The following is an 18,751-nucleotide window of genomic DNA, read 5'->3' as shown; positions in this document are numbered from 1 at the left end:
GGGCAGATGCTGCTCATGAGAAATTTCTCTTGACAGTGAAAAGCAGGAAAAAAAAAAAAATTGGGGGAAACTGTCAAATTGTGCTCATCCATGAACAGAAGGAAAATGGTTTTTTTTTTTTTTTTGAAGGGCTATGCTACCTAAGAGCCTAGAACAGGCTAATGCTCCCACTTCTGAGGCAGGTGGAATCGAGACACAGTCTCAAGGTGATACTTGTGGTTACAAGACTGGTGTCTGCCTTGTTGTCGCTTTCCTAACAAGACTAATGCTTCAAAAAAAAAAATTGTGTCTATTAACAAATTACATCATTTAGGACTAACAGGAGGACACACACCTCCAAGTTGCCTGGTTCAAGTATTCAGGCTTCCTTTGCAATGTTTCAGTTTCTAGTAGGACTTAGAACCCGCTGATTGTCACCAGGAAATCCGGAACCGGATAAAACATCTAGGCTCTATGCATTCTTACTTTCCTCACCCTACCTGACCCCATCTGCTATTCATAAACAGTTTCCTTAGAATAGCAGAGAGGGCAGTTAGGACATCTAATTCAGACTATGACTAAGAAGGCCAAGAAGGCTAAAGTAACCTGTTAACAAGTCATTTAAAAAGCTGAAGAGGGTGTTGTTTATAGACCAAAGGACATGATTATTGCTTAGTTTGTGAAACAAGCAACATACCTATCCAGTGATTCTTTACATTCCAATATGTCCTCATATTCTTTATAAAGTCCTAGATTCTCTTGGATAAAGACACTAAAGATTAAAAAAGATGAAATTGGGTACTAGATTAAGTCCATAAGTTTTTACTAATTTCCTAGTTAATCCTACATCTTGGATACAAATTCTTAACTATTGTAACTGATGCTTTTCCTAAATTACTGTTTTTTTTTTTTGCTCCTCTGCAGTTTCCAAGAGTTCCCGACTAAGGATTGAATCCCAGCCACGGCAGCAAAAGCACCGAATCTTAACAACTAGACCACCAGGGAACTCCCATACTAGAATTTTCTTCTACCGTGTTTTATCCAGGCTAACAGACCATGCTTATTGTTTGAGATTACTAGAACCCTGTAAGTGAAGAAAACGAGCTGCTAAACACCTTTGTGTGGATCAGATGAAAAGTACAACTGGGAGAAGGCAATGATTAATCCAAAGAATCAAAACTACAGAATTTCGGATCTTGTAATACCTGTGTAAAGTTAATGTGGGCAGATGAAATTTTTAGTGAGCCCCTACCAAAGTCATCCCTGATTAGATGGAAATCACTCTAGTAAGCTCTAACATATCTGCACTAAGCTTCAGAAATTCATTGTTAAAAACTTTATACTGGGAATTCCCATGGTGGTCCAGTGGTTAGGACTCAATGCTCCAGGGCCTGGTCAATCCTTGGTCAGGGAACTGAGATCCTGCAAGCCACACAGCGCAGCCAAAAAAAAAATCCACAAAAACTTTATTATATACTGTATTATTTTAAGTTGTAAAGTTTAAACTTATCCTTTTTTTCTCTCAACTTTACAGGGGCTGTTTAGAAACATACTGCCGAATCTGTAACCAAGAAACAAAAAAAACTTCTTAGCAAAGGATCACTAAGTACCCTCTGGACATACTTTTTTCTAAACAGAGAAGGGTGTGTCATGGATTTGGCAAGCAGTTCTCTCTGGGAAAGTTACAAATACTGGCTGACCTGTTTAAAAAGATTCTAGGGCTGGCTGGAGGCAGAATACTGTCAGTCCACTCTTAGCTGTATTCTATTTCATACGTTATTGGTACTGATCTCAGTGCACTGAGGAACAGAAAAATGAGTCTCCTGTCAGCCATCAGCAACCTTCCACAGGCACACGGAGTAAAGGATGAATGTGTGGACACACTCTAGTATTGTGAAAAACGTAGCTTGCCTTGTGTTGACCCAAACCAGAAAGTTTTTCGGGAACACAGGTGAAGTAAAAAAGGCACCCTATTTTCATTACAGTTGACTCTTGAACAATGTGGGGCTTAATCTGCACATAACTTAGTTGGCCCTCTGTATCAAAGATTCCTTCACCTCTATGGATTCTGTTATTTACTATTGAAGAATATCTGTGTTAAGTGGACCTGTGCACTTCAAACCCATGTTGTTCAAGGGTAAACCGTATATGGTTTACAATCTGGATCCTTTTGTGCTGTGTTATACTTTAACTGAATTCCTTTACAAAGTTTTTAAATCTATGCTGATTCATGTAGGTTTACTCTTGTGTCAAGGTATTTTCACTATACTCTAGAAGAACTACTCACTTAAAAACAAACAAAAAAAAACCAATCCAGCTTTCCCAAAATATCTTACCTTATGAAAATGATTTTGGGTGAGAGTGATCTATTCAGTTAGACTGGGTGTTTGGCAAAGAACCAAGCATTTTATCTGGTTACGGTACTTGGCTTTCAAGAGCCTACTTTTTTAATCTTTAAGTACAGGCCCCAGTGAAATACACTGAGGAGATTCAACCTCTATGAGAAAAGGTCAAACACCTTTTCAAAATTTAAATTCTGCCTTAAATTCTCTCTGCCACACTGCCTCTAACATTCTTGAAAGTTCATGTGGTTCTCTAGAGATAAGATTTCAAAGGATGTTATTTTTACCAAAGCCTCATCTGTACACCTGATGCAGGGTTTTAGTCTTTTGCTTCCCTGGGGAAGGGGTAAAGCTCTTTTCTATACCTCTGGGTCTACTATATTTAATTCTGCTCTTGGTAGTCAAAGACCACAGAAAATAACTGTCATCTGAACAACTCTTCTCAAAGCCAGAGACTGGTGTTTGACGAATGTTGTACACTAAATAAAACCCATCAGCTTGGGGTTATGTAGAAAAGCAATTTATTCCATTATAAGCACTTACACAGTTAGTCAAGGAGAGTAACAGGCCTGCTGGTGAAACAGGTCACCCAAAATAGAGATGGTATCAAACTAGTGGTCAAGGACTAACTCCTTAAAAAAAAAAAAAAAGCAACTCTTATCCAGGATTAATTTAATTTTAAAAACAAATACAAGCTATTGATTCACTCTTCTCAACTTAACTGACAGTCTACCTGGTGTAACTGTCAGGTAAAACATACATCTTTACAACTTGGTGGTCCCAAGTGTTTTTTAAAAACCATTTCACAGAAAGGAAAGAAATAATATGAAAACAGCTCAAGAAATACACTAACAAGCAAAAATATATGGGGAAGAAGGAACACATTGTTTTGACTTAACTGAATAAACTGAGAGGAGACTGGTCTATGTAAGGAAATGTGTATCCTGGAAAGTTTGGCGTGTAGGAATTTGTATGACTTGAATCTCCCCTATTTCCTGAATAAAAACAACATCTTGTAGTATTTATACTTCATGGCTCAGACACCTACCTCACTTGGCTCTATTTCTTACTCACTCTAGCCTTTACTTAAATGAGTCTGAAAAACTTGGGGATATAGCATAAGAAGAAAAATAACCACACACAATATTCCCCCTTTTGTGGCTACTTTTAGACCTCTGTTACTAGAAAATTTCTAAAGAAAATTTAAATATAAGTCTGTGGCTTTGCTGAATCAAGAAGCCCCGAGTTAATATTTAGAAAACACCTTCTGTTTGGACTAATAACATTGTTGATAGAACTTATTATAGAGGGATAACCAAACAAAGTCTGTGTCTCAAAACCAGTGTTAAATCAATCTCAGAGTTGAGAGGAAGAAAAGGGGAGTCTAAAAATCACAAGTGCAGACATGATCTAAGATCCTTGTCCTTCTGGATCCACACTTCCTTCAGGGTCTTCATCATTATAAATGTTCTCTGCCTGCCAAAAACAAAGAGAAAAGTAAACACTGAGTAAACATGAAGGTTACTTCTTGAAGTTAAGGCTGAAAATAGATGAGGCCAGGAAGACAGTCTGTGGGGTATATAGTCTGTTTTAACTATTCAACTCTGCCGTGGTTTGCTAAAAGCAGACAGACACCTGCAAATGGATGAGTATAGTTGTGGGCTAATAAAAACAGGCAGTTGGCCATACGCCAACCACTTCCCCATTAAGATATTCCCCAAAAACTGAAGTATGGTTACTGTTTGTCTTGATAATCAACCTTGAATCTTTAACCTTGAATCTTTTAATCAGACATTAATCATAAGTAAAAACAACATAAATGTCCATCAACTGATGAATGGATAAATAAAAGTAGGGTGATGGCTGCCTAGTACTGGGTGGACTAGAGGCAAACAGGAGGGATGACTACTGGGTATGGGGGTGGTTTCTGGGGTAACTAACTGTAGTGATGGTTGCACAATTCTGTGACTACACTAAAATTCGCTGAATTGTACATGGAGGAAGAAAAGAATCCCCAGGCCGCAAAAAAACCATGTTTCAAAATCAAATCTCAATTTATAAATATTTTTAAAAGAGAAACTGTTCTTGCATAAAGTTAACTCTACATGTACTACATGGCTTTTCTTAGTATCTACTATGCACGAACCACTAGGACAGATGCTGCAGAGGATGGGATAGTCGTAGCTTATAACTTGACTACAGGGACAAAGAATGTATACAATTGTGTGAGCAGTCTGACAACAGTTGTGTGGTATCTTTTCCCCTGACACCAATGGGGTGTCTAACAGTTCAATCCTGATGCTGACCACCTGAAGGCAGATCTGTGACCAAGGGCTCACGCCCACAAGACTTCAGAGGCCAGTGTCAAGCTCTGATAGCTCAGGCTACCCAAGCACTTTGTCCCACTTGGCTGTAAATTTTCTCACAACCTTGCCGCCCCGCTCTGCCCCAGTTTGGGCACAAGGGGCTACTTATAAATAGCAATAGAGACTCCTGCTACGCAGGAAATCTCAAGAGTACAAGCATTCCCTAAACATACCAACCACATTTTGGTAAATAGCCTACTATCAAATAGTTACATACAATTAAACATAAGACTAGAAACCCAAATTTTAATACGAGGAAATTCTATCATGCTGTTCTACAATCTGCTTTTTTCCAGCTTATCAGTGTATCATGAATAGCTTACAAAACTAGTATACTTCTTTTTGATACATAAATATTCCAAAGTATGGATGCAGAACATATATTAATCTCATAGGACACAAATATTCCCATCTTACTTTTTTTTGATTAACAGCATTAATAGGAAAGCTCTGAATATCAAAATGTTTTTCCTCATGCTGAACCAAAATCTCACCTCTGGCATTTGCTTCTTCCTGGTTCTAGATCTACTCTGAGACAATTTAAATATTTCTTTAGAATAATTTTCATTTATTCAGCCACTGTCATTTAAAAGTCATGCTATTGTTTTTTAAACTGTAGTAAAAGACACATAACACAGTCTATCATCGTAACCATTTTTTAACTGCACAGTTCAGTGGCATTAAGTCCATTCACATTGTGTGTGCAAATATCACCACCATCCATGCCCAGAAGGCAATCATTTCTTGGATTGCAACATTATCAGACATTATAATTATTTTTATTAAATCCCAAGTGCTCTGAAAATTCAAAGCAGGGTGATCACCTTCAACTGGGGCATAAAAAGGCAGGGAATGTTTTTGAAATCTAGGCAAGTTTCATGGAGAAATGGTTCTCTTTGATGTTGACACTGGGACAACCAGATAAGAGCAGCCACTTAATAATGTACAGGTGAAGTCACATGGTGGGAGTAAACGGAACAGAGCTGCCAGCTGCACTGACGTATATATAAACACAGTAATACTAGGTTTCATCTATCGAAACACTTACCATTTGCCACACTTGCATGATATTGTCTTCTGATACAGAACAAATCACCCAAGGTTCATTGGGATTCCAGGAGAAATCAGATATCTTGGCAGTGTGACCACCATGAATAAACTTAAAGAGGGAGGAAAACAGAGATGAAAAGCAGATAAGAGGACAATAAATCATGAACTATTTCAGTTGTGCTCAGTATCTGTAACATACCAACAACTCTGGTGGCCCATCTTCTGCATCTTCTGGGGATTGTTCCTCTCCAATTTTACTAGCACAAAAAAGTTTTTAAGTTAAATATACCTTGAGTAATTCTGGAAAGTATAAAAAAAGAACTTCACAAAGAGTAATTTAACAAGACATACCTTAAATCCCAGACATTCAGTCTACGATCAGTACCACTGGAAGCCAAAATAGTCTCATTGTGAGGTGACCACTGAACCTATACGTTAAGAAAAAAATCTATCAATTAGAAAACTAAGGAGAGGGGAGTTCCCTGGTGGTCCATTGGTTAAAAATCCACCCTACAATGTAGGGGACAAATGTTTGATCCCTGATCAAGAACTAAGATCCCACATACCGCAGGGCAACAAAAACCCACAAGCCACAACTAGAGAAGCCTGTGCAATGCAACAGAAGATGCCTGCAATGGCGAGCTGACGCAGCCAAAACAAACAAATAAATGCCAAACGTTATCCAACACTGACCTAAGAACTAAAGTACAGCTCACCCACACAATTTACCCAAGTACTTTCAATATTACACACAGTGCCTGTGCATTCAGTTTTGAACATAATGTAACAAATATTTCTTGAACTGAGTCAGAGGGTTCTGCATATTAAGAAAGGAGCTTAATTAAACTGATTAGGCAGAAAACTTGGGAGTCAGTACTTTAGGACTGAACTGTGAAATTATAATAGATACGGCAAGTTACAAAGGAATGGAAATAAGGGAAGAGACACACGTCAGGCATAAGGTTGATTAAAAACACTAGGAGCATTAGTTTCTCTTACCTGGAATATTTCATCCTTATGTGATTCAAAGGAATGCAACTTAAGTTTCAGATTTCTCAGATCCCACAGAGCAACAGTCTTATGTACAAAAAAGGAAAGCAAGAGTAATCAATAAAAATTTTTTTTAATGAGAAAAAGAAAATCCACAACTAAAAGATCTCCGTGCATTCAAAAGAAGCCAGAGAAATCCACCCTAAGTCTTTTTGTAAAAGTAAATCACACTAACCTTGTCAGCTGATCCTGTGGCAAGAATGAACTCACTGTAAGGATTGAAAGAAAGGCAGTTCACTTCAGCAGTGTGAGCATCAACTGAGTGGCTTGGTTTGGAAGTATTGTTTGAACGAGTATCCCAGCTTCAGTGAAAGAAAAAAAAAACAGGGGGAAAAAAAAGCTTGAAATGGATAGTCAAATATTATACAACTTAGATAATATATTGAGAAAAAGATGGATTCAACTCACATCATGAGTTTCTGATCATCAGCAACCGACCCAAAGAGGGACTCATGGAGCAGATGCCAGGAGACATCCTCTACTACTGCCGTGTGCCCTGTGAAGATGGTCTTCGCATCCACAACTTTCCCTTCCTTTGGAACAGCACTTATGTCCCACAGGCAGATGGTCTTAAATGAGAAAAATGAACTATTATATAAAAGAAAGAGTCTCACTTCCTCATATACCCCAGAGGAAAAACACTGATACAACTAGCCCAGATGTGCTTCACACTGGGAAGGATACGCACGTGGTCATCTGAAGCACTCAGTAAGTGCCCACTGAGATTTGGGTTCCAAGAAAGCCCGTAGCCTTCCTTCTGATGTCCACGGAGACGCAAGTCTGGGTTGCACTCTCCAGAAGGGTCTACAAAGTAACAGACACATCAAGACTATCCAGTCCACTGCCTCACTGGACCTACTTAGCATAATGAAATTTTTTATCAAGAGGTCTAAAGCTCTTATTTTTTATGAGAAATACAGACTATGACCAAACAGATAATATTTAAAAGCGGCACATTCTGTTCTATATAAAAAAACAATTTCTTTTTCCAGATGTAGGGAAGAAGGATGAAGAGGTAGTACCCACATATCAACATAATTCACAGGATGTTAAGATACACGAAGAATAAGTTAGCAATTAAAACTAAGAGAAGCAATGTATTCCTGTAGTGATATATCATTTGTATTTGAATAGGAGAGAGAAGATACCTGGTTTAGAAGGATGTTTTGTATAGTCAAAAACAAGAACATCACTGGATGGAGTCTTTGTTGCAATGATGCAAGGATTCTGGGGCATATAGCGTGCCCTGTTTACTTCTCCTTCATGGTTGATCTTGATTTCTATTTCAATTTTTCCACTAACCGAGCCAAAACCTCCAAATTCTGTAAATAAGATGTTAATTGCAAATGAGGACAAAGCAAGAAGTACTCTATGTCACTCAAAGTTTCACAGAGGCAAGGCTTTTAATAAATGAACTGGTATAATACTAGAAGCAGTATCAATATTTATTAGCAATATATAGAGCACACTCCTTATTTCATTGATTTCTTACCATAACTCTACAGAGTAGGGAAGAATTATCTCCAAATATTTCACATGGGAAAAAGAGGACCTACGTTAATTTGCTCACGGTGACATGACTACAGCAGAACCTAAAACGAATCCCCATTTTTCTGATCCCTTTCGGCTATGATACTCTTTCAGCTATGCCTAAAATGATTTTGGTAATTATATACCTAATAAGTATTGTATCGCTATCTAAAAGTAAGAAACACTATTGACTCCACTTGAAAGACTCTCACTAAGTGGCTTTTAAGCCTCACTTAATCAAAAAGAAAAAAACAAACTATGCTCAATAAATAAAGTCTTTTTTTCTTTTTTTTTTTTTAATAAATAAAATCTTAAGTTACTATTTTAATGAATATCAAGTACATACACAGTGTGCTAGGTACTAAAGAGTCCCTCCTCTTGACTATTTGAATCTCCAGTTTGGGGTAACCTTTTTGAAATACTGACATCTTTCCTCTTATCAGTGAGGAAAAACAGAGCCACAACTGCTGGTTCAATTTTCCTGACCCCCCACTCACACTTGCCAACCAGAGTCCTTGGCTGAAATAAACCAGGTAGGCAAGGACTAGACAAAAACATATTTTATTCACATTTGACTACTGTATGCACTTACAGAATTCTCCCAAGTACCATTATAAAATGTTTAAGAATATAATTTGTCATTATATAAACCTTGGCAAGGGTTTCCCTGGTGGCTCAATGGTATAAAGAATCCACCTGCCAATGCAGGAGACACAGGTTTGGTAAGTTGGGTAATATGATTAGCAGATAACATTCAACCTCAAAATAACTTTATACATTGAAAAGCAGTGGTTCAAACAAGCTAAAAGCCTAAAAACAGTTCAAAACAGATTCTTAAAGAGGGGGGAAAGAAAAACATTAAATAAAAATCCCTCTGGAATTCTAGACCACAAATACCCACATTGCAAAAAGAAGGCATGATTAGGATATGTGATCTCAAAGAACTTTCAGTCCAAAGACAAGAAGATAAGCACACAGTTTATCAGCTACATACTACTAGGGCTTTCCTGGTGCCTCAGTGGTAAAGAATCTGCCTGCCAGTGCAGGAGACATAGGTTTGATCCCTGGGTAGGGAAGATCCCCCAAAGAAGAAAATGGCAACCCACTCCAGTATTTCTTGCCAGGGAAATCCCATACATGGAGGATACTGGTGGGCTACAGTCCATGGGCTTGCAAAAGAGTCAAGGTAAGACTTAACAACTAAACAACAACAACATACTACTAATCAGAGGCACCCTCTCCCCTGCTACCTGCAGTTGAAGTACAATAGTAAGAACTCAGCTTAGGACCTTTCTTGGTGGCACAGTGGATAAGAATCCGCTTGCCAATGCAGGGAAGTTGGATTCAGTCCCTGGTCCAGGAAGATTCCACACGCCACAGAGCAACTAAGCCTGTATGCCACAACTACTGAAGTCTGCATGCTCTAGGGCCTGCAAGCTATAACTAATGAGCCCCTGTGGCGCAACTACTGAAGCCCATGCGCCTAGGGCCTGTGCTCTGAAACGAGAAAGCAGCCTCCGCTCTCTCCAAGTGACAAAGCCCGCACGCAGCAATAAAGAACCAGCGCAGTCAAAAATAAATAAATAAATGAGTAACTATATCAGTGTGTACATGTTTAAAAAAAAAATCAGCTTAGAGGATTCACAACTGAGATTTATGAAGATGAGGATTCATCTATTTAACAGATAATCAGGGACTGCCCAAATTCAAGGTGAGAGCAAAAACACCAAATCTGATGTAGGGAAGAAAGACTGAGGTATCAATGTACAATAAACTGAATGATTACCAAGGTCTAATTACATTCCTATTTTGTTTGGAAAATACTATTTAAAAAGACTGAGATATAACAATATGCTTCAACTGTGTAGCCTGATGAATTTTTACATATGCATACACCAGGGGAGTTACCACCCAGATAAAAACATGGGACATCTCTAGCCCTCTCATCCTCCCACAAGGCACTTCTGTATCCCTCCCAACTAATACTGCTGGACAAACTAGATAACCAGCATTCTAATTTCTACCACTTCGCCATTTTTTGTAGTCCATAAACATATTGAAACTAAGAATAAGTTGCAACATCTTGAGTCAAATATTCCAATTATTTCATCATGACTTAATACAAGTTTATTACATATAACTGAAGTAGAAGACTAAAGATAATTTAAAAACAAACACCCCCCCAAAACCAATTCCCCAATAAGTTGCTAAAAATAAACTCGTTGATATTTAAAGATCTTGGTAACACAGTCTGAAGTAAAATTTCCAACCTAATCTATTTCCAGGGCTTCAAATGTGACCATAGCTGGGCTGAATGTAATACAAATACACAAATTCTTTTTTAAGTCAAAACAAGCCTAAGCCAATTTTATTTTCTTTCATGTTGAAAGTTCAATCATCTTTTGAAGCTATCTGTCACCAACTACCTCAAATCAAATGGGGTTAAGCAGATGGTAATCAATTTTAATAGTTCGATCTCAGAGTCCAGGACACTTCATCTGAGAGCAAGGAGGGACTAGGAATTGATCTACGTAACAACCACTTAAGCTTTAAGAGACATTAGTATGTATCTACTTCCACCATTGTTGAGACCATATGGAGAGAGCACCTGCTCCCCTTTAAGCACCAAGCCTGTCCAGCCATCTGAGTGATTTGAAGGAAGGAGAGGGAAAAGGAAGAGAAAAGGAAGGAATGGGAGCTGATATGCTATGTAACCTTAGGGGAAGTTACCTGGTTTTCTTGTGAGGATTAAATAGGGGGATCTATGCAGTCATACAAATATATCATGTATATTCTTTTATTTTATAGTTTCTCTAGAGTTAAGTATTTGGGGGATAAAGGTATCATCAGAAAAGCAAATTGGTTTGATGCCACTCAAAAAAACAAAATAGACAATCTACAAAAATTTACAACTTCCAGATGCACAAGCTAGGTTTAGAAAAGGCAGAGGAACCAGAGATAAAGCAAGAGAATTTCAGAAAAACATCTAATTCTCTGCTTCACTGACTACACTAAAGCCTCTGACTGTGTGGCACAACAAACTGTGGAAAATTCTTAAAGAGATGGGAATACCAGACCACCTGCCCTGTCTGAGAAACCTGTATGCAGGTCAAGCAGCCAACAGTTAGAACCAGACATGGAACAACGGACTGATTCCAAATTGGGGAAGAAGTACGTACGTCAAGGCTGTATATGGTCACCCTTCTTATTTAACTTATATGCAGAGTTCATCATGTGAAATGCCTGGCTAGATGAATCACAAGCTGGAGTCAAGATTGAGGGAGAAATATCAACAACTTCAGATATGAAGATGCTGGGAAGGACTGAAGGCAAATGGAGAAGGGGGCTGCAAAGGATGAGATGGTTAGAGAGCATCACTGACTCAATGGACATGAGTTTGAGCAAACTCCGGGAGATAGTGAAGGACAGGGAAGCCTGGTGTGCTGCAGTCCATGGGCATGCAAATAGGACAGACTTATCGATTAAACAACAACATAAGGAATTATACCCAATGTTGTGGTAGCCTTAATGAAATATGGGTAAAAACAAAACACCCAATGAATCATTATGTTGAACATCTGAAATAACATTGTAAATCAACTATTTTTAATTTTAATGGTCAAAACAGAGAAGTACCAGAAAACAGATAACTAGTTTAAAACTTTGGAGTGATAAAGGCCTTTCAAATAATGACAAAATCTGAAGGACCCCAGAGGAAAGGTGGATAATTAAAAATTCACAGCTTCTAAAGTAAACAGGAGACTCAGTGGTAAAGAACACAACTAAATAGCTGTGGTTCAGTGGTCAAGAATCCGCCTGCCAATGCAGGAGACATGGGTTCCAGCCTTGATCTGAGAAGATCCCACATGCTGCAAAGCAACTAGGCCCATGTGCCAGAACTATTGAGCCTGTGCTCTACAGCCCAGGAGCCACAGCCACCGAAGCCCATACACCCCAGAGCCTGTGCTCCACAACAAGAGAAACCACTGCGATTAGAGAAGCCAGTGTACCGCAAGGAAGCCTTCCTTGCCATAACTAGAGAAAAACCCGCCCAGCAGCAAGGATCCAGCACAGTCATAAATAAATTTAAATAAATAGGATTCAAGATTATAAAATAAAGAGGGAAAAAAATTTCTATAACCTGTTAGTTAGTGATAACTAACATTACATATATAGTTAACTCAAAAGAAAAAAATAAGGAAAATACATAAATAGGCAGCTTAAGAGACAGACAAAAGATAAATATTTTAAAATAAGTCCAACATCACAAATAACTTAAAAAGCAAGGTAGGAAATTCCTGGGTATCTGGTGGTAAGGACTCTGTACTTCCACTGTCAAGGGTGCTGGTGTGATTCCTGGTGGGGGAACTAAGATTCTGAAAGCCCTGTGGAGCAGCCATTAAAAAACCAAATCACAATAAAAACCAAAACCAAGAAAGAAAAAACAACACCCCTCCAACAACAAAATAAAACGAGAGCATAGCATTCAATGTTGGTAAAGGCATGCAGAAACAGACATCAATACATTTGCTACTGGTGAAATTGAGTCTTTTTTGGAGGGCAACTTAGCAGTAACAACATACTTGAAAATGTTCTTGCCAACTGATCAACACTCCATTTAGATAACTGTTCTACAGCAAAACTGTGCAAGATATCTGCACAAGAACTATTTTTGAAGCCAAAGGATTGGAAACCACTTAAATGTTAATTGAGGGATGGTTAACTACAGCATAGTATACAGCCATCAAAAGGAGGTACATTCCCATATGCTAACAGAAAAGATGGCTGGGATACATGAGGCCAGGAAGTATATTTTATGCTATATTCCCAGTACAAAGAAAAACTGCCTAGCCGAAGTACTTAACGTATTTGTTGAGTGAGTGTTCCAATTGGGATAAATCATTCAGAAAACTAACAATTTAACAGTGATCCATAAAGGACAGATTTATGTGGTGAGAGGTTCACATTATAGTTGCTTTTTTTTTTTGGGTCTGCACTACCTGGGCTTGTGAGATCTTATCTCCCAGACCTGGAATGGAACAAGCCCCCTCCCCCACTCCACAGTGAAAGTATGGAGTCCCAACCACTGGACCACTAGGGAAAGCCCTGCTTCAATTTTTAAAGATGATTTATTGCATTACCAATCAGAATATTTGCTTTATGTCTAAGTAACTAAAAATCCTAAAGATAGTTTGGCTTAATAAAAAAAAAAAAAGCTCAGGGAGGCTAAATGATTTATCCTTAAACTACACAGCTAGTGAGCAGCACAACAGGGTCCCAGGCCCTAGTCTTCTGATTCTTTTCTTTCCAACAACAAATAATCGCTATTTTTGGCTGTGCAGCATGTGAGATCTTAGTTCCCCAATCAGGGATTGAACCTATGCCCCTTGCAGTTTAAGCGTAGACCCCTCCATCACTACTAATGCCTACCCAGAGACTATCTCTGCAGTTACCATATCCTATAGTTCACACACAGAGGTCAATGATGCAAAATCATGTTTGCTGGCCCTTATCCTAAGAACTTATTTTGCATTCTGCTAAGCTAAATATGGAATGATCAAAAGAATAACTACACATTACAATCTTGGCAAATAACTGGAACTCAAAAAAACTTAGATAAAGGAATGGATTCAATCAATCAGGAGAAATCTAAAATAAGAAAACATTACACATTCATTTTGGGGGGCCACAAATCTCAATACTGAAAGTCTATCTTCTACCTTTGGTAATAATTTTGAGTTCAAGGACAACAATAAAGGAAACCCACTCATTTCTATCTCTTCTGAAAGGGAAAAAAATAATTCATGAATAGTTAAGCCCTAAGGTTATCACCTAAAAATAGGATATAATTAAACACTTATTTAATTTTTATATACTATACAGCAAATGCCATAGTTAAGTCTTTTCTACCAGTTAAACCTGGAAAGGGTAATTTAAGCCAGTGCTTTTCAATCATCCCCCCCCCCCCAATTACTGCCCTGTAAGATATTTTGACACCTCGATGAAATTCTACCACCACAGATAACCTGTGTGTTTGTTTATGCATGCTATGTATATCTGTGCTTGAAACAGTTCAAAGAATAAGACTGTTTTCACACTTACCCCGCTCTGAGAATCAATTTTCAGTTCCCCAGGGGCAGTATCTTCTATGTTGAGAATGCAAGCACGCACGGCAATAATATATGGTGGATTTTAGCTTCTTGAAATTCCCCTACCACCAAATTTAGTTGAAGAAAGTTTATAGAAAAAGTACAGAACCAAGTACATGTTACATGTCTTCTGACATCTAATATCTACACCAAAAATCAGGCTTTCCAAAGCTTAATATCTTGTTCCTAACTTGAGAGGCTACGTTATCAAACTGTACACACTTTTTTATAATTCAGAGATACGAAAATACAACCAAAATAAATATCATTCCTTCCTTCACCTTTAATTGAGACTCCTACCTCCTTTTTCACTGTCGTAGTGTGAGGCATCAAACTGAGCATCATCGTTAGGGAGCTGCACGCTGGCTATCACAAGGTGGTTTTGTTCATCTGACGTGTGTGTTCCCAGGACAAGTCGATGAATACTGAAATCTTTCCCTTCTGGTCTGTAATAGTGACATATGGTCAATGTTCAATTTAGTAAACTAAGAGAGACCACAAAGTCAGTGACATACACGTATACACAAGGCACTATTACAAACAGGATTTGAGAGAAAGAAGTCATTAAGAGCCGTATTTCCTTACTTTTAACATATCTTCCATAGAGCTGAGGGCAGGTACCACATACCACTTAATTTCGTAATTATTTCTTAACTTGGCCAAATATTTACAATTACCTTTGAGGAAAGAGTCTGACGGAATAAAATAAAAATTAATTATTCATCCTTTACAAGGAGATGGAGAGAAAAAAACCAATTGTTGGGTATATGAATACTTCTGGTTACTTCATTAGGTTAACTTCATTAAAATGGAAAGGAACTGACATCAAGTAAGCTAATGTCTCAAAATGAGATAAAACCCAGAAGAGGGGGACAAGAGCTTTGAAAGACAGTATTCCAAGGGAGGTAAGCAAAGATGCAGGTTACAACACTATGAAGTAATATTCTAATTTAAAGATGGTTTTGGAAAATTGACTTCCTTGGTGGCTCAGACAGTTAAGAATCTGCTTGCAATGCAGGAGACCTGGGTTCAATCACTGAATCAGGAAGATCAACTGGAGAAGGCAACGGCTACCCAGTCCAGTATTCTTGCCTGGAGAATTCCATGGACAGAGGAGTCTGGCAGGCCATAGCCCATGGGGTGGCCTAAGATTAACCAACTATGTAACAGAACTAGGACTGAAGTCTAAATCTGACTTTGAATGTGGGAAAACAGTGGGAGAGAAGGTCAAAAAGCAGATTGAAATCAGACTCTAGGGTACTGAATGTTTGCTTAAGGTATTCTGAACTCTCTACTGAAAGGAACAAAGAACCATGGAAAATTTATAAGGGATGTACCATAATTTGAGTTCTGTCAGAAGGATTAATTCAATGTAAAGCATAAAGCAGAGGTTCTTCAAGTGTGGTATGGGGAACAAAAGCATCAACATTATCTGGGAACTCCCACATGCAAATTCTCAAATCCATTATAGACATATTCAATGAGAAATTCAGGGGGGATGATTTGTGGTGCTTAACAATCTGTTCTACAGGTAATTTCCTGGCAGTCCAGTGGTTAGGACTCAATGCTTCCTCAATTCCTGGTTGGTAAACTAAGATTCTGCAAGCTTCTTGGCATGGCCAGTGTAAAAAAAAAAAAGTTTTCTGATTCCTTCAGCTGATTATGATGCCTGTTAAAAGTTTGAGAACCCCAGTCTAGATGGGAAAGATGCTACACAAGAATTCATCAGGGCTTATAAACAGACTGTCAAGTCAAGAAAGGGCTAGGGGGAGGGGAGAGACCTAAGAAATGTCAAACCAAAGTCAACTGTGATAAGGAGAAATAGGAACAACAGAAGAAAGCCAGGTTGATATCTCCATAGAAAAAATACACTTAGTTTGGAATACATCATGTTGGGGAAGCTAATAAGATACTCCAGAAAAGACACCAACAATAATAGGCAGTTGGAAATTCAGGTAGAGCTCAGAAGCTGGGTTTAGAGATAACCAACAGAAATTCCTCTGCAGTTTCAGATACCCTATGTGGAAAAAGAGAAGGAAATATAAGACGGCTGCCAACATAAAGCTGGGGATACTTGTATTTACAAAGTTAAACAACTAAAGGAAGTGCGGGAGTGAAGAAGAATATTACAAAACTACAACCATATCATTCTTTCTTTCTAAGAAACAGAATATAAATAAACACACAAACACATTAAACAGACATTAGGGAGAGTTGTTATAAGTAATCCCATCCTAAGAAAATAACACTGTTATACAAGTACAATACCAAAATAAAGGAAGGGTATTTGGACCAACTTCTACTCCTGCAGAAAGGCAGGATCTACATCTACACACATCTACATCTGTGAAGCAGAAGCTACTAAAAGGAAAGCACAGATTTCAGCCTTGGGTTATTCAGTCTTACTGTTTTCCAAACCTAGCTAATCACACTACATGGAAAGCTTTTGCAGAATGATTTAGTAAGGACGGGGTGGCCAATATTTGGGATCCTTTGGTCCAATGTAATTTAGCACCTGACTATAGTAAATCTAGAATTACTACTTAAACTATTTTTAAGTATCTTGCCACAAGTTCCTAAGTGGTCTGAACTACTACAACTCCTAAACACAAACCACTCCTCTTACCCTGAACTCAAGTAATTCTGATAATCAACTGAATGTGGGAACTCCTAATTCACATACTTAGGACAAGGAGGGAGGTTCAAAAGGGAGGGGACATAAGTATACTTATTGCTACTTCATCTGATGTACGGTGGAGACTAATATAATACTGTGAAGCAATTATTATCTAACTAAAAAGAAATTAATTAAAAAAAATACTTAGGACAGATTTCCCCCCCTTTTTAAATGCCAATGGGAGATTAGCAGGCTCATATTGCTATTAACAATATTTGCATAAATTGTCAATTATTTTTTGAGCAGAAACATAGTCAAATAACCACAATTCACAAATATCCTGACTTCTAAAGTCCTGAATTTTGAAGAAATGTACTTACTCAGTACACATGTAATTTTTAAAGGTTGTTCTGAGTGGCAGGTTATCATGTCACATTCCTCTTTGCATTAACCAGATAGTACAAATGACTGTGAGATTCAAAATTTTTTTGTTGAAAGAACTGCATTCATCATAATCACTTTTTGAAAGCTGACAAATTTTACATTACTGTTTGATCAACTACAGTTATAATACGCCTATTCAATTCAGTTATCAGAAAAAGAAGACATCAACATGTTTTTCCTTATCAGGTAAATTGCAAAGTAGTTTCCACATTTTGTCTTTTTTGGCCTAGAAAAAAAAATGTCCCCAATAGGTTCTGATCACGTGTCCGCTCCGGGTGACTGGAGAAAGGAAAACAGGGATAATCAATGTGAGAAATCTACACTGAGAACACAACAAAATAACATTCAACGATTCTTATCACCTGGTTACATCTGGAAGCCACTGTGCAGTTAGGCTAGGCCACTCCAGAGCATGGGTCATCACCAAATCGTAAAGAAAAGGGGTGTTCTTTTTCCATATTTTGTATTCTTCGTTGATCACACGTTCTTCTACTGCGTCATCAAAGGCTGCTAAAAAATAAAAAACAAATTAAGTTAGTGACCACAAATGGAAACCGAGTAAACACTTCCAAAGCCACCGGCACTTTTAAATCCCGATTCTGAAATGGAGATCTGTCTAAATCTCCCCGAGGCACAGGCACCAACGCCGCTCTCCAGCCTGACGGGGCTTTAACTGCTGGGCTCATCGCGGCCAAATGCCGTTAGCCGCTCGGGCGACGGCGTCGGGAGGAGCACAGAACCGGCGGGGAGGCCGGAGCACCAGCCCCTGCGGATAGCAAGCACTGAAAGGAGGACCCGGAGAGAGGCGAGCAGACCGACAGGGCGTGCGGAGAAGGACCAAACACCAGCCGGGGACCCAAATGCCTGCTTCAAGCCGCTGAGCCGGGCCTCTGCTCCGGAGGAGCTGGTGCGCCGTTAACCCGCCCCGCGGGGCGATTCTCCTCACGCCTGCGATGGCGGGGACGGCACTCAGCTGAGTCTGGCCTGCCCTCACTGTTAGGCCGTTTCGAGGCCGCTACGCAACCCGGCACCCCCCACTCTCCTGGGGCCGCCCCGGAACCCTCACCTTCCTTGTCGGCCATGGCGGGTAGGCAAGCCGGCGGGGATCCCGGGGTTGAGCGTTGCGGGAGGGGCGGGGAGCCTGCGGGCGCTCGCTCTGCGCGCGCGGCCTCTATTGTTTCCTGCTGCCCCTGCGTGAGGGATGACTCGTGCACCTTCGCGCCA

The 18,751-nt window shown here is 39.1% G+C and overlaps 2 protein-coding genes across 4 annotated transcripts in view; one reads left to right on the top strand and one right to left on the bottom strand.

Annotated features, from left to right (window-relative positions):
- Nucleotides 1-3,032, top strand: part of SYNC (syncoilin, intermediate filament protein) — a 17,034-nt gene extending 14,002 nt beyond the window's left edge. The window contains exons 4-5 of one of the 2 annotated variants that reach the window (XM_043909617.1): nucleotides 130-206; nucleotides 1,514-3,032. In XM_043909617.1, coding sequence (XP_043765552.1) covers nucleotides 130-206; nucleotides 1,514-1,524 — 88 coding nt within the window. In that variant the 3' untranslated portion in view covers nucleotides 1,525-3,032. The remainder of the gene's footprint in view (nucleotides 1-129; nucleotides 207-1,513) is intronic. The other variant, XM_043909618.1, reaches the window with a different exon arrangement.
- Nucleotides 2,826-18,751, bottom strand: RBBP4 (RB binding protein 4, chromatin remodeling factor). Of its 2 annotated transcripts, none has more exons than XM_043909619.1 (12): nucleotides 18,594-18,751; nucleotides 17,890-18,037; nucleotides 14,767-14,912; nucleotides 7,936-8,109; nucleotides 7,476-7,591; nucleotides 7,196-7,356; nucleotides 6,963-7,089; nucleotides 6,737-6,814; nucleotides 6,089-6,165; nucleotides 5,937-5,994; nucleotides 5,736-5,846; nucleotides 2,826-3,797 (listed from the first exon to the last, which is right to left on the bottom strand). In XM_043909619.1, the coding sequence occupies exons 1-12, from the start codon at nucleotides 18,607-18,609 to the stop codon at nucleotides 3,732-3,734; spliced, it is 1,278 nt and encodes a 425-aa protein (XP_043765554.1). In that variant the 5' UTR covers nucleotides 18,610-18,751; the 3' UTR covers nucleotides 2,826-3,731. The 2 variants fall into 2 exon arrangements, with proteins under 2 accessions (XP_043765554.1, XP_043765555.1); XM_043909620.1 differs by having other exon boundaries at nucleotides 17,890-18,034; nucleotides 18,594-18,731.

The sequence above is a fragment of the Cervus elaphus genome, chromosome 8 (assembly GCF_910594005.1).
Source record: "Cervus elaphus chromosome 8, mCerEla1.1, whole genome shotgun sequence".
NCBI lineage: Eukaryota > Metazoa > Chordata > Mammalia > Artiodactyla > Cervidae > Cervus > Cervus elaphus.
The sequence above is the reverse complement of the archived record's forward strand: the minus strand, read 5'-3'. Positions and strand labels throughout refer to the sequence as shown.

Bases quoted from the DNA above. Each gene is read 5' to 3' on its own strand.
- RBBP4 (XM_043909619.1), bottom strand. The intron at 7,592-7,935 runs GTATCTTCTCTC...GTTACTTTGTAG, and splicing joins AAAACATCCTTCTAAACCAG to ACCCTTCTGGAGAGTGCAAC. The intron at 7,357-7,475 runs GTGCGTATCCTT...TTCTCATTTAAG, and splicing joins TGAGTGCTTCAGATGACCAC to ACCATCTGCCTGTGGGACAT.